At 40.6% G+C, this 14,999-nt stretch overlaps 1 protein-coding gene across 1 annotated transcript; it reads right to left on the bottom strand.

Annotated features, from left to right (window-relative positions):
• Nucleotides 1-8,410: 8,410 nt before the first annotated feature.
• tap2a (transporter associated with antigen processing, subunit type a) lies at nucleotides 8,411-14,966 on the bottom strand. Its single transcript, XM_084080156.1, has 11 exons — nucleotides 14,352-14,966; nucleotides 13,630-13,744; nucleotides 13,018-13,148; nucleotides 12,167-12,372; nucleotides 11,446-11,643; nucleotides 10,795-10,923; nucleotides 10,414-10,602; nucleotides 9,862-10,035; nucleotides 9,455-9,614; nucleotides 8,984-9,120; nucleotides 8,411-8,617 (listed from the first exon to the last, which is right to left on the bottom strand). Exons 1-11 carry the CDS (start codon nucleotides 14,899-14,901, stop codon nucleotides 8,426-8,428), a joined length of 2,181 nt encoding a protein of 726 aa, XP_083936282.1. The 5' UTR covers nucleotides 14,902-14,966; the 3' UTR covers nucleotides 8,411-8,425.
• Nucleotides 14,967-14,999: the final 33 nt, after the last annotated feature.

Here is a 14,999-nt window from a genome sequence, read left to right as displayed (position 1 = left end):
AGAAGATTACGTTTTAAACCCGTTTAAACCTATGGTTTAAACCTTGTCCTGGAATTAAGATTTCATTCAATTAATGAGTATTTTGCAATTAAGGATTACATTTAAGCCCAATCAATAATAAAGTGAAGGAAGTGCGTCTGACCAAGGTGGTATATGCCAAATTAGATTATAATATACCTGGTTTATTTTATTTCGTTTTATTTTATTGTTCTTTAAACGTAAACAAGTTGTTTCCAGCTACATTAAACTACTTATGCACCTAAAATATTTGTAACTGACCTTGTTTGCCATGTAGTGACCTGTCTCCAAGGTAAACACAATTGAAAATGGTTGTGTTATACTGTCATCTAGTGGCTATGGGTGGAAATGGTGAAAAGTAGTGGCTATGGGTGGAAATGGTGAAAAGCAGTTCTCTCACACACACACGCACGCACGCACGCACGCACGCACACGCACGCGCGCGCGCATGCCTACAAGGCCACTGATTTTAGGCTAATTCACCTGCGCACATGCACAATTAATAGCCTACCCACAGCATATTAACTAATATTCAACAGCATGTCTACAGGAACACTCAAAGCCAACAGCACAATTACTAGAAATAATTTCCTGTAGCATAACTGTAGGCTATGTCAACTACACAGGATTTGCAGCAGAGTTACACCATTTTAAGGCCAAAAGCATAATAACAAACTGAGAGCAAGCCATATGGTGTCACAGGCAAGCAAACTCAGGAATACTTTATAAGCCAGTCTGACCCAATGCATTTTGTCCTGGCTCTGCTTTCTGAAAAATCATACACAACATCATCATTCTAGTCAAGTGTATATCATCTTGTCCTCAATTTCATTTTGTTTTATATATCCTGTATCAGTCAAGTACTGAAGTCCAGTCAAGTGTAGATACTCCTCCTGGTCAAATATTACTCAACTACAAGTAGGCTACTGTAAAAGTTTCTCAGTCAAATTTGTACTTGAGTTAAAGTAACGTACTAACTAAGGTACTTGCTTTTAACTACTAGTATTCAAAAGTACATGCTTTAAAAAAATACTTAAGTCTTCAAAAGTACAAAGTACAAAATATCAATAGTGAAAATAACAGATCTACAAGCTCACAACTATATTTTAAATGGGAATAATTTTTCCCTTCCTAGAAATGTAGTGGAGTCAAATGTACTATATTTGTCCTTGTGGTGTACAGTACTCAAGTAAATACTTGTAAATACAGTACTTTGTTACTGTCCACCTCTGTGTTTACCATGCTCCATAGCATTTTGCATGTGCGCAGTTGTCAAGTTCATGATATCATTAATGACCTGTGTCTCTGGTTCAGAGAACTTTAATAGCTCTCTCTAGTTTCCCTTTCTTAAAAAATGTCAATAATAAGCTTTTAAAAATATGATGTCAGCAATATATAGGATATTCCCTGATTTCTGCAAGGGTTGAGCCCCTATAATCTGTTCAAAATAAACATAATATGTTTAAATATTATTTAAAGGCGCATGCGGTCAAGTGTTATATATGATGTTATATGATTGAGGGGCTCCATTCAGACAGATCAGGGGTTGTTAGCATCATAATGGGGTCTTAATGAACCCCAACATTACAGAAATACCACATAAACATAAATACAAATTTTGTATGGAGTTCTCAGCCCCTCAAAGATCATTCACCAGCTTCAATTTTATAGTGCTCCAGCTCCAATTTGTTTTTTTGAATCAAACAAAAGCTATTTTAGCTTTTGTTTTTAAGAAAAAGAACATTGTCACAATATCAATATTGATGTATTTGGTCAAACACATTTTACATTTTTTCCATATCACTCTTTGTCTTTGAACTTTTTGTTCTTCTAGGTGTCAAAGAAAGACTATTATTGACATGGCATATCAGTGAGCTGTCTGAATGTCCAGGATTTTCTCATTGTAACAGCATCTTGCACAGGCATAAAGCACAGACTCTCTATTGCCAGGGTGGTCTGTATGACCATAAATGGTGTACATTTGTAACACATCTACTGTAACTCTGTATCACCTGTGAACGCCATTCACAGATGGACAACAGCTAGCATTTATTTTTTACCTTGCATCCATCCATGAAAGCACATAATTATGCGCAACATTTATCACAGCCTACACAGTCTGTTTACTTAGAAGCCTACAAACCTTTTGTCTGCTTCACTAAAGAGCGGTCCTAAAACTATCAAAAAAGAGGGGAGTAGTGTATACTACATCAATCTTCTTCGGTTGTCACTACCTATTTAGGTAGGTGTCTGTCATGTCTTTGGTAAAACTCATACCAACATATGCCTGAAGTCCAATTAAATGGAATGCTGTTCAGTTCCAATATTATATTTTAATAGTCTGAGGGATGATAATGTGTATAATCTACTGATTACTGTTAACAAACTTTTAAAATAGCATTTGTACTTTACAGTATGTGAAATGAATCAATTTCATAAACTGTTTTTGTTGGACTGTATAGGGGGTGAAATTGTTATTGTCTTACTGTTGTGTTATTGTGTTGATAATTGCCGAAAGTGCTAGGGGGATTACAGTTCATTTCGTTAATTAGTAATTAATTTGATGTGTTTGTTTGTTTTTAGTTTAGGGGAACCGTGACAGATAGATATTTTTAAACATTTATTTGAAAGTGATAGTAGAGAGAGACAGGATATGCAGAGAGAGGGAGAAGGGGAAATACATAAAACCAGTGACTTGCTGATCAGGGCATTTTGTGTCCATGTGCTATGTGCCTTAAGCACTTGGCTAACTATTTGGTTCATCCCACTACATCCAAAGCCATTGTCATGGCTCTTAATTGCTTCAGAGCAGAAAACTGGTAATTATAGGTGTCAGGGATGGCCAAGCTGAAAGAGGGTAGAGGGACCCCTTAAGTTTCCTGGGGAGAAGACCAGGAAGGGATGAAAAGGACACCACCACCCTATGGGTGCTCACCATCGGATAAATGTGAAGACACTTTTGAAAAAGAGACACTGGAACAACACTGGGAGAAAGTCACCAAGAGGACGCTCCCCCAGAGAGTGTCAGTGCATCCCACGGTCGTTGGCAAGATTAGCTGGCAAAGGGCAATGATGCCAAGTCCAACCAGACACTACTAACCGTGGAGCTTTCTAGCAAGCTTCTAAAAGTGTATCCACTGATTACCCCATGGCCCAGGGGCTATGGACATCCACCACTACCCGCCGTCCAGCATGACCAGATGGTACACCATCTCCGTTGATGATGCCAGGTGGTTTGAGCAGTCAGCCAAGCTTCAAAATGGCCTGCCACTCAGAGGAGGTCCCAAGCTGCTCCGCTACACTGGAGATGAACTTCCAACCTTCTACTCCAGGGCCAGGGGGGTCCCCAGATGACAGTGAAGTCACAATTTAAGGATTTTTAAGACCCTTTTAATACCTTAAAAGAAAAAGAAAAGAAAAAGATTCAAAATGAATCAACAAACTATACAAGAATAATACAAGAAAGAGGCAAACGTTTTCAAACAAGCTCACAACGCAAGGTGTGAGTTGTAGATATGCTATTTTCACAATATTTATCTGTGAAACCAAGTCAAACAAAATTTCATGTCTCAACTCCTACAATTCCAAATGCTTGTCAGGGTGGGGGGTCCCCAAGTTCAAATATGATTATTTTGGGGGGTCACAGCCCAAATACGTCTAAGGGCTAGGCTAAAACCGGGTTATAATTGGTCTGACAGTGAAAGTTTTTTTAGACGTCTAGGCTTAGCCTGAGACGTTGATTAGCTGTTTTTTAAGGGTCTATATATAGACTGTCTATATTATAGCCGTTGAAATGACGTCTATAATATAGACGTCTATATATAGACGCTTAAAACCTCTAAAAAACTTTCACTGTTTAACCAATTATAACCCCGTTTTAGACGGAGGTCTAATAGCAGGCTGCCTTCAAGAGCATGTTCATCCGTCCAGCCCACACCCACAGACACTCTGCATTTATGACACACTGACAGCAATGCTTCAGAGCGAGAACACAGTAACAGGGGACAGGGATAGTGAAATACCTGCAGTGCTGGAAGAGTTGTATCTGGTACATTAGTAGGCTGCGTCAAGCCTCAGGTTAATTCCAAATGGTAAAAGCACAAATAATGTTCAGGCCTTTCTTATTTATGCCACTGGATGGCAGCAAAGACCGTGTGTCAGTCATTGTGTCTTTTTGGCCAGGAGGTCTGTTTAACTTTCGCCTATCTGCCTCTTCACATTTACAAGAAATCACGTGGTAGCCAGTTAATTTACCAGGCGACACCACCCCCCTCCCTCCCTCTCTGCCGGGACTTTCCATGTGATCACGGGTCTCGGTGTGCCAACCAACCACCATGATGACAAAAGTCACGACAGTGCAGCCGTTAGAACACCAACAAACCCGCCTTTCGAGTTTGTCCTCACTTGACCCAGAACCCGGACACGTTCTATTTCAGTACACATAATAATGTGAGTTTGCATACAATAAACAAACACTGCAAACGGGTTTGTAGCTTGTAGGCCTATATGCTCAAACTATTGAGATAATGTAAGTGTTACAACAATGTTTTTTTTGTGTTTGACACACCTTTTCCCCATATACAGCCATGCATTTTGACTATAAAGAAAGAATGCCTGATTTATGCCATTAGTAAATGACTAAAGGCTATACATCCACCTGAGGAATCAGGGGACAACAAAATATGCCTGGCTCCATATTGTCATAACATTGGACTGAGAGTGACACATTGTCTGTGTGTGTGTGTGTGTGTGTGTGTGTGTGTGTGTGTGTGTGTGTGTGTGTGTGTGTGCGCGCGTGTGTGTGCGTGTGTGTGTGCGCGTGCGTGCGTGCGTGCGTGCGTGTGTGTGTGTGGTGGGGGGGGGGGAGTCTAGTAGATTAGCCTGAAAAATAAGTCTAACTATAGGCTATAGGCCTATTATAATAATTGCAATATATACGTCCAATACAACCTTCAATTAAATGTGAAGATTGAATGAAACGTCAATAAAAAACACATTTTCAAAAGAATTTCATAAATAAAATAAAAAATATCCATAAATAAATGTAATAAAACGTATAAGAAGTAAAGGTAAAAGTTTTGGGAACCACTGATGTATATGTCATAGAGATGTATATAATACTACTTGTAGTGTATGCACTCACCATTCCCCCCTACCAAAATGATTTAGGACATTGAACAATCAATTGTGAGGCATGAGGGAGGGAGCAGGTGAAGCATATAGGTTGGAGGGCGAGATGGGGGTGAGGAGGAGGGGTGGTGGAGAGTAATTAAAGCATGTGGGTGAGAGGGTGAGGCATGGGTTGGGGTCCTGTGTGTCTGCCTGGTTCCCACTGTTTTTTATGCCTTTATTTATAGGACAGTAGACAGGAAATGGGGAGAGAGATGGGGAGTGACACGCAGTAAAGGTCGTCGGGATCGGGACTCGAACCCGCGACACGCCGTCAGGCTGGCATTGCAGCCTAGGGTGCCTGGACCGCCAGGCTGCGGCCCAGCCTCTTTTTGACCGAGTCTTGACCAGAGATACCTTTGTTCTTCCATCACATTAAGCTTTTTCCTGCAAAACTTTGTTTTGATTAATGTTTGATGTAAGGAATACAATTATATTTTGTAAGTGTTTCACACCAAAATAATACTGTATATACACGCCAATGATTGTTTTTCTTAACTGACAGACACTCTCTCTCTCTCTCTTGCTGTGTGTGTGTGTGTGTGTGTGTGTGTGTGTGTGTGTGTGTGTGGGGGGGGGGTTAATATGTGGTGGTGAGGGCTGGCGAGGTAACGTTTAACACCTTTGATGCCACCAATAACTGTGTCCATCAACAACCATGTGTCCAGTACAGCAGTGAGACCATTAACTCCTACTTGTAGTCGCTCTAGAAGTCAGTGTCAGCTAAATGCCTAAAATGTAATCAAGTACACTGTACAGTATCAAAGCCACAGTTCTTTCACTCACTTAGCCGTAGCCTGGCTGAGTCAGATACAGGGGCTGAACTACCAAACAAAAGTAAATGAAAGTGAAAGAATGGAGAGAAGGGATTTTCCACTGTGGCAGTGTGGTATGATCTTATCTTATGTGTGTTGCCGCCAAATGTTGAATTGTTATGGTGCAGTTCTGGTTACACAATTACTAAACAGTGCACATGCACATGCCGGGAGGGTTTGGGCGTGCACTTTAGACCAAGTGTTGAAATAGTTGAAAGAGCAATTACAATGCCCTAATTCTTTTCGCAAGCAATTCGAAATAAACGTCACTGTCCGCCATTTTACAACTCAGCTTGGCTTGTCGTGAAATGGCCGTTGTTGACCGCATTTGAATTTCCTTCTAAAGCACATGAATGTATTTTCTTCTGTGAAATTGTGTCAGTGTGAACTCTGTGTTAAATATATACCTCTTGTAATAGTTGAATGTTGTGCATAAAATGTTTTCTTCATTGTAAACATGAAGCAAGGCATTGCTGAGATATAATGTGTGGTGGACAGCAATAATTACCCCTTGGATAGAGATTTAAAAACTGAACTCTACATGTGTCTAAATCTAGCAGGGAAATAGAAGCTTTAGCATATGACTATGGGTGACATTTTGTGGGTGGTGGTGTTGTTGGTGATTTCCCATGGTGCTGACTGTCAACTTGCAGCTCCGTTGTCAATGCATATCAACTAGGAAGTGTGCCAAAAAACATCAGTAAAAGGCTATGGTTGGGTGCCAGGGACTTTTCACTGTTGCCGTGAAACAATACAAATCAAGCCATATAGTCTGTAATCTGATCAATAAACCTCAAAGGAGCTGGAGGAGACACGGTTATCACATGGCCACAAATCACATTTTGAGTTAAGCCACCTCAAGAAGGCTAAAAGATCAGAAATTCAAAAATAGGAAGAAATTAAAGAGTTCGTACAAGAGGATTTTTTTTTGTTGGTTTCTTGATTTAGCACCAAGGGCTTGTATCAAATAAATATTGTCTCTGTACTTTGAACTTATTGTTATGGATAGATTTGTAATGTTGGTGATAAACTAATATTCTACTATAAGGGCATCATCTAAATTGCAATGGAGATGTAAAGGTAGCAGTGATGGGTTTTGTAAAAGGAACACTGGTTGCAAATCCTTACAGAATGTCAGAGAACATTAAACCACACAGGGCAAGCACACAGGTATAATTATTACATATTAATTATAATATTATCTTGTATAACCTTGCATCATAATTAATGTGATATTGGACTTACATCCAAATGTCACTTGACCGTGTCAGAACTCGGTCCTGGTCTTTTATTTTGGGATACGGCATTATTATCACAACTTGTAGAAATCTAGCATTAGCATTATGTATAACACAATAGATAGATTGCAATACAATTATTAAACTGTCATTATATTATCAACAAAATTGATCATAAAATTTCGGCACCTAGAGGTTCCTTTTCGATGTGCAGTGGTAAAGACAGTTACATTGGGCAGTAGTTCTCAAACTTTTTAATGTCAAGGACCCCCAAATTGATATGTATTTGGCTGCGGACCTCCATCTGAAAATGTTTTGTGCCAGGGACCCCCAGAAGAGAAGATTTGTGTTAAAAAATGCAAAATTATTGAAAATCTTCCTAACATTTTTGATATGTTTCAAAAAGGCTATTCAAAAATAGCAGATGTACATAAATGGATATTTTTTTTTTATTGTGATGCTGTATTAACACATGTTGCTGGGGACCCCCTGGAACCCCCTCAAGGACCCCTAGGGGTTCCCGCACGCCCTAGTGGCGTACATTCAAATCTCACCTGAGCTTTCCTCCTGTGACTCTCCTACAATAAAGGAAATGCAAAAATGGACTGTCCATTCCTATAAAAAACAACAACACAGGTCACTACTGTTTCTTATTTTGACTTGCATTTATTTTAATCAATTAATCAATCAAACTAAATTAAACTAATTAAATAAACTGAAATATCAGTATCCCTATTATCCGAAATCTTTAACATTGGCATTAAACAACAATGCATAGTGGTAATGTAATTTTTTTGCATGTAGAAAATAAATAAGATGTATTTTCTGGGAATAAACAGAAGTGTGTTATATCAATGTAAATGTGCTAGCAAAAACAATAACAATAGCAAACAATGTATTCAATATTTACATAAATTACAACTTCAATATTTGCATATGTTAAAAATCCAATACTTAGGAAAAAAAATACTTTCTTTTTATAGTAGTTTCAATTGCTACACTGTCATGATGTTGACATATTGTTGGCCACCGTTGTGATAAAGTAGTTTTATCTCTACAAATTGCAACAGAGCAGTGCAAAGATATACAGTACAAAATATGACACATAACATGGCCGTGATGACAATAAATACATCATGTCCTCTCTCTCACCATAGTAAGTGCATGTGGTCATTGTGGGGTGTCTCACTCAGTGAAGAGCTTCTCTCTCAGTTTGTAGTACATGCCTTTCATCTCCATGAGTTCCTCATGAGTTCCCTGCTCCTGGACCCTCCCCTCGCCAATCACAACAATCTGATCCGCCCTCTCAATGGTCTTCAGCCTGTGTGCAATCACCAGCAGCGTCTGGTCGGGGTTACAAGACAGGGCCTCCTTGACCTGTGTCGTAAGCACAAAGCAGTGACAACATGAAGAGTTTGTCAGATTGTGTATAATTGATTACCTTTTTATAGAATTAAGCTATTGTTAAAATAGCCTTCAACACCATCAACAATGAGAAATGCACAGAATATTCTAAGGAGCACAAATGTGTAGACGGTAATTGTTGACGTTAAGTTGTTCAGCAAAATTATTGAAGACAAACATGCCCTGGTCTTCTAAGTAAAATATCTAAAATATAACAATAATTAATCATATAAACAGTAGTAATTTATTATAATAATTAATATTAATAATTATAATAATTAATACTATGAATAATAGTATTATTATTATCATGCTTTTTCAACGCATTATGCTACATACCTTTGTCTCACTGTCACTGTCCAGAGAGCTGGTGATCTCATCCAGAATGAGGACCTGTGGATGTCTGACCAGCGCTCTGGCTATAGCCAGCCTCTGTTTCTCACTCTTGGATAAATGACCACCTCCCTCACCCACCTCTGATAAAAACAAAGAATAAAATAAATAAATAGTGAATAGCATCATGAAAATAAACTATACCAGTCAATGATGAAGACAAAGTAAACCAACCTCGTCACTCGAACTGCAACTATTATTGCAATTATTATTTTCTGATTGTTAGCTTTCTGATACATCAACTGGCCTGATTAACAAACTTATTTACAGCATATATAATATTCCTACCCCAATTACATTCATTTTATACCCACTGTCACTGACCCAGTCTCCATACCTCTAAAATGCAATGTTTCTACATTGGCACTCGGCCAGGTTTAATAGTATAAGGGAGAGTTGTATCAGATCCTTTCCCACCTGTGTCGTAGCCTTTCTCCAATTGGCTGATGAAGTCATGGGCATTGGCTCTGCTCGCTGCTTTCTGGACCTCGTCCAGTGAGCAGTTAGGAAGGCCATAGGCTATGTTGTCCCTGACTGAGCCAGAGAAAAGCACAGGCTCCTGGCTCACCAGGACTATCTGTTAACAAAGAGACAGAATGAATGGAAGACTGTTCTGTTTTGAGTGATCCAAAGACGATTTTGGAGATATTTCTGATTTTAAATTGATTACAATAGTGATGATGACTGTAGTTTATATTATGACTAGCAGAGTGATTCTTGACTGTTATTAGCATTAGCAGGGTTACAGTTATTAGAAAACTTAATATTGTGAGGACAAAATAATGAACATTTTCACCTGCATAAGATTATAATAATGCCATTACCTTTCTGTGGAGGTAGTTGTGTTCATATGAATGCAGTGGCTGTCCATCCAGCAGAATTTCTCCCTTCTGCGGCTCGTAGAACCTCTCCAGCAGACTGACACACGTGGTCTTTCCTTCTCCTGAGGCACCCACCAGAGCCGTCATCTTACCCGGGATCAGGTCCAAAGAAAAGTCCTGACACAACCAAGTGACATAATATCAAATTCAATATATGTCAAAGTCAACATTATTAGTCCCTCCATTCTAATTAAAAGTGTGCTAAATGTTGGGCTGTAATGAAAACATATACAAGTATAGATGCTCGTTTCCTCTCTCAAAACATCTGGTTCAAGTTTTTGGGATATGTGTTAAATTCACTGGAGAACAATTTGACAGATGGCAGCTCTGTCTTTTGAGATGGTAGAAGTTGAGCTGGTGGCAGTCGCATTTTCACTACTACAGTTATTATTAATTGATTAGATATATGGTCACAAGCAACACTTTGTTTTAGGATAATGTGTCTATGTGTATAGAATTTCTCTGAACTGTAAAGTGTTAGCGTCTCAAGCTCACCTGCAGCACTGGTCGATCCAGCTGGGTGGGGTAGGAGAAGGTAAGCCTCTGAAAGCTAACGTGTCCCTGCAGGTGGTCGGGGGCGAGGGTTCCTGCGGTGGTGACCTGGGGCTCTCTGTCCAGGTACTTAAATACCTTCCCAGCAGCACCCACTGAGTTCAGCATGTTCCCAAACATGTAGATCACTGTCTGGAAGGGTCAAAGGGTCAGAATCTAAGGTCAGCATGGGACACATGATGCATCAAAACAGTATGTATTAATGGTTCTTAGCGATATATGAGCGTGTTAATTTAATAGACACTAACCCATCAAATCTAACTTTAAAATGTTAGATATCCACGTATATTTTCAATATTTCTAATGTATTTTAGTTGCAGATACCCTGATGTTGTTCCCCAGATGTTCCTGATACATTATGAAGGAGACCAGGTTCCCTGTGGTCATTTGTCCTCTCTGGATGAAGAGTCTGCCATAGTACAGCACAGCTACCTGCATCACCAGTCCTGTCAACTATACAATCACACACACATGTGCATACATGAAGTATTGCACAACCATGTATGCATGAAGACAGGCACAAATACAAATAAAACAGTAGATGCACTGATCAAAGTGCATAGATCATCATAGTTCTTTCTTGTAAAAGAGACTCATGTCTCAGTTACTGGTTAAATAAAGATGATAATACACGCACTTAACATACATGCAGGTGCACTCACATACTCATGATAAATGCATGGATATAATACAGTACCTCTACTCTCTACACATGGGTACACACATTTACATACAGATACACAACATACTGTATGTGTACAGTATACCTACATATTCATGTGCACACACATAAATACATAATATAAACAATACATTCACATAGGGACACACACACTGAAAAACACAGTAAAGAACACAAATGAGAACACAGTAAATATATGCACAAATGCACAAACACAAATATATCTCCTACAGACATCTTCATCTTGTCCCCATAAAACAAACAAAACAAAAACAAACCAACAGTCCTCTCACCCTCCGTGCGAGCAGGTAAACAGCCCGGACCGTATCCCGTCTGGTCTTCAGAGAGTGTGTGTCCATTAGGCGGCCGTCATAACGTTGGACCTCGCCACGCTCCATGCTGAAGCTCCGCACGACCCGGATAGAAGACACCGCCTCGATGGCAGCTTCATTGGCCCGTGCCACCGAGTCCTGCACTGCCAGCAAAAGCCTCTGGAAAAGTGGGAAAATACCCCATTATCCTGATTGCCTGGTACTTCTGCTTTTCTTAAATGCTCATTATTATGCATTCATCATTATCTTAAATTGATTAATCTCAGTTAGGATCACCCATGTGTCCTTAGCTGGTTGAGCAGATAAGCTATAGAACATCCCACCATCCCACCTTCATATTCTCAACCCTTCATATTACGCTGCGTGGTCAAGGTACCTTTTGCGTACCTTTTTGTATAGTTTGTTGGTCTGAACGGTAATTAATTGAACACAGCATTTTAGCAAACTGGGTTTTACAGTACCTACTGTCAATGTGTGGACAAAATAATTTGAGACTGGCTGGATTTTCATGAAACTTGATTAACATTTTGGTCAAAAGATTAAAGGTCAAGGTCAAAATCAAGAACTGATGGTCAGAGACGTAAAAAAAAAGAAAAGAAGAAAAATATATATTGTTACGCACAGGGTTACATCCCCGGACAGTTTGTAATTATGTTTTATGAATACACTGCTTTTATTTGACCTGGTAGCGTGTGTCATAGATGTTCTGGATGAGGCCAGTGATGGGTGTTTCCATCAACACTAGTAATGTGAGCTTCCAGGACAGACTCATCATCAGGGAGATCATGCCTAAAGTCATGATGATTGTCCTCAGCAGAACGTTCGTGTTCAGAGCCACTGCCATCCCCATCTTCTTGGTGTCTTCAGACAGCCTGGAGGTGATGTCACCTGCAATAGTAGTTTAAATAAAAACTCTTGTTTTGTATAGTGTGTTGTGTTGCATTGGCAGTGGTTCTCAAAATGGGGTCAAACCCCCAGGCGTCCTTGGGGGGGTTCCAGGGGGTCAGGTACATTGGTTAATACAGCATCACACACATTTTAACCACTTTATCCATATTTTATACATTTGCTATTAACAAATAGTATACAAGATATACAAGCTCACAGCGCGTCACTTTGTGACGCATCTGCTCAGTGGCGCGGGAAGGGGGGGGCTACGGGGGCTGCAGCCCCCCTGGTGATGGGAAGGGATATATATATATTTTTTTAATTTTTTGATTTTTTAATTCTATTCTTTTATTTATGAGAACGAGAATTAAATAACGTAACCCTAACCTAACCCTAACCCTAACCCTAAAACCGAAATAAAGTAAAGGAAAAAAAGTGCCAAAACCCACCCAAACCCGCACATTTTTCGACCCGAAACCGCAAAAAAATCGCGCGCGTGCATGCGTCAAGCAGATTCCCCCCGACGCTCAGCCCCCCTGGCTATTAAGTACTTCCCGCGCGCCTGCATCTGCTATTATTGAACATTTCTAAAGGTAGTTGAGGTAGTTCTAATAGTATTTGTTGGTGGTGGTGTAACTGCCTCACCTGTCTTTACAGCCTCAAAGAAGCCCATCTCCTGTTTGACCAGAGCTCCAAACAGCTTGACCTTCATTCTGCATGTGAAACTGTTGACAGCACTAAGAAAGAGACCTCCTCTGCACCCTGTACCTAAGGAGCTACACCACACGCACGCACGCACGCACGCACGCACGCACGCACGCACGCACGCACGCACGCACGCACGCACACACACACACACACACACACACACACACACACACACACACACACACACACACACACACACACACACACACACACACACACACACACACACACACACACACACACACACACACACACACACACACACACACACACACACAGAAGGCATATCTTTTCCATGAACAAATACATTTATGGATGCTTTATTTTCAAGATAGGTACGGAAGGCATGTTGATCTAGAACTACTGCACAAGTTTATGGCGTAGTATGCAGTGGTGTTCAATGGCATTACACAGAGTGCAGTTAGTAAAATCAACATTAGCCCTTTCAAGACACTTCATGGTCACCCATGTTTAACATGTAATGTATCAACTGCCCATGCACCCTCCTTTGAAAAGAATGTGTGGTGCTGCTGTTTTTATTTTGTTCACCTTCCCAAAGAGTAGAGGCCCATGAAGAGGATGGCTGACATGAATTCACTTGACTGGTACTGACCGCCCAGGATGTCAATGACTCTGCCCGTGTAGAATGGGATGAACATATCACCTGAACACACAGTTATGGACAGCAAGATTCAGATGCACAGACCCAGACAGTGGGTATAATCTACAGCAGTGCTTCTCAACATGTATTTCGGGACCCCCAGGTGGGTCCCCAAATGATTTGCAACATTATTTTCTCACTCAACAGTTAATAGGCTACAACAGCAGTTAATACAACTATTAAGACCTCTTTAATAACTCTAAAATAAAAACGAAAAAAGTAAGACCATCACTGCATCAAATGTAATCAACAAACTATAGAATAAAAAATTGTCAAACACAACAGTCCAAATTATGAAATATTACCTGAGAAAGAGGCAAACAATTTGAAAATAGCATGCATGTAGATTGGCTGTTTAAAAAAAAAATAGTCAAACAAAATGTAATGCCCCAACTCCTACAATTCCAAGCGCTTGTCAGGTCGGGGGTCCCCGGTTCAGATATGAGTTTTTTGGGGGGTTGAGAACCAGTGGTCTACAGAATAGTTTGTAAATAATTAAAAAACTTTACATTATAATAATTTACCCTCGCCTCAGTCTATTCCTAAAGTCCTAATTCTCATTGAAAAATATTCCTTATCATCAAATCAAAAGCAGCTTTAAGCTACTTACAGAGAACAGCCAGTGACAGGAACACGAAGGCACCCAGCAGCAGAAGATAGTCGGGTTTGTAAAAGCGGAGGACTCTCATGAACAGAACTCTGGACTTCTGTTTCTTCTCTTCCCCGTTTTCTCCATCGTCCCTAGTGTCCGGGATGCTGATCTCCCAGAACAGGGCAGCAGCGGCCGCTGCACCGCAGCACAGGAGCCATGATGACAGGCTGCTGAACCTGCTGTGCCCCAGCAGCGGTCCATGATCCGAGCCCTGGCTCTCCTTCTCCGCGTTGTGGAGCAACGTGCGGCCGGTCTCATACACCGGAGAGAGGAGAGTGTGAGCCGCTATGTAGCGGATGAACAGTGATGAATGAACACCCAGGGTGAACAGAGCCACAGCGATCAGAGCCAGGCATCGGAGCGCTGCAACGACCCAGTGGTGCAACAGGTCTCCAGACGCGCTGCGGTGCTGCTGCAGCCTGGATTCCACCGCAGTAAATAACACAAAGTCAACGAACAGCGATAAAGCGACCGCTAAACATTTACGTGTCGAACTCGTTGGAGACATTTTTATCCGCGTCGGTCGTCCTCGTGAAGTTTTTCACTGCCGCCGCTGCCCGCTTTTCAACGCTTTTCTTTAACCGACTCCGAGTATACTTTCAGTTT

This window comes from Gymnoscopelus microlampas, assembly GCF_963454915.1.
Source record: "Gymnoscopelus microlampas genome assembly, chromosome: 15".
NCBI classification, from domain to species: Eukaryota; Metazoa; Chordata; class Actinopteri; order Myctophiformes; family Myctophidae; genus Gymnoscopelus; species Gymnoscopelus microlampas.
The sequence above is the reverse complement of the archived record's forward strand: the minus strand, read 5'-3'. Positions and strand labels throughout refer to the sequence as shown.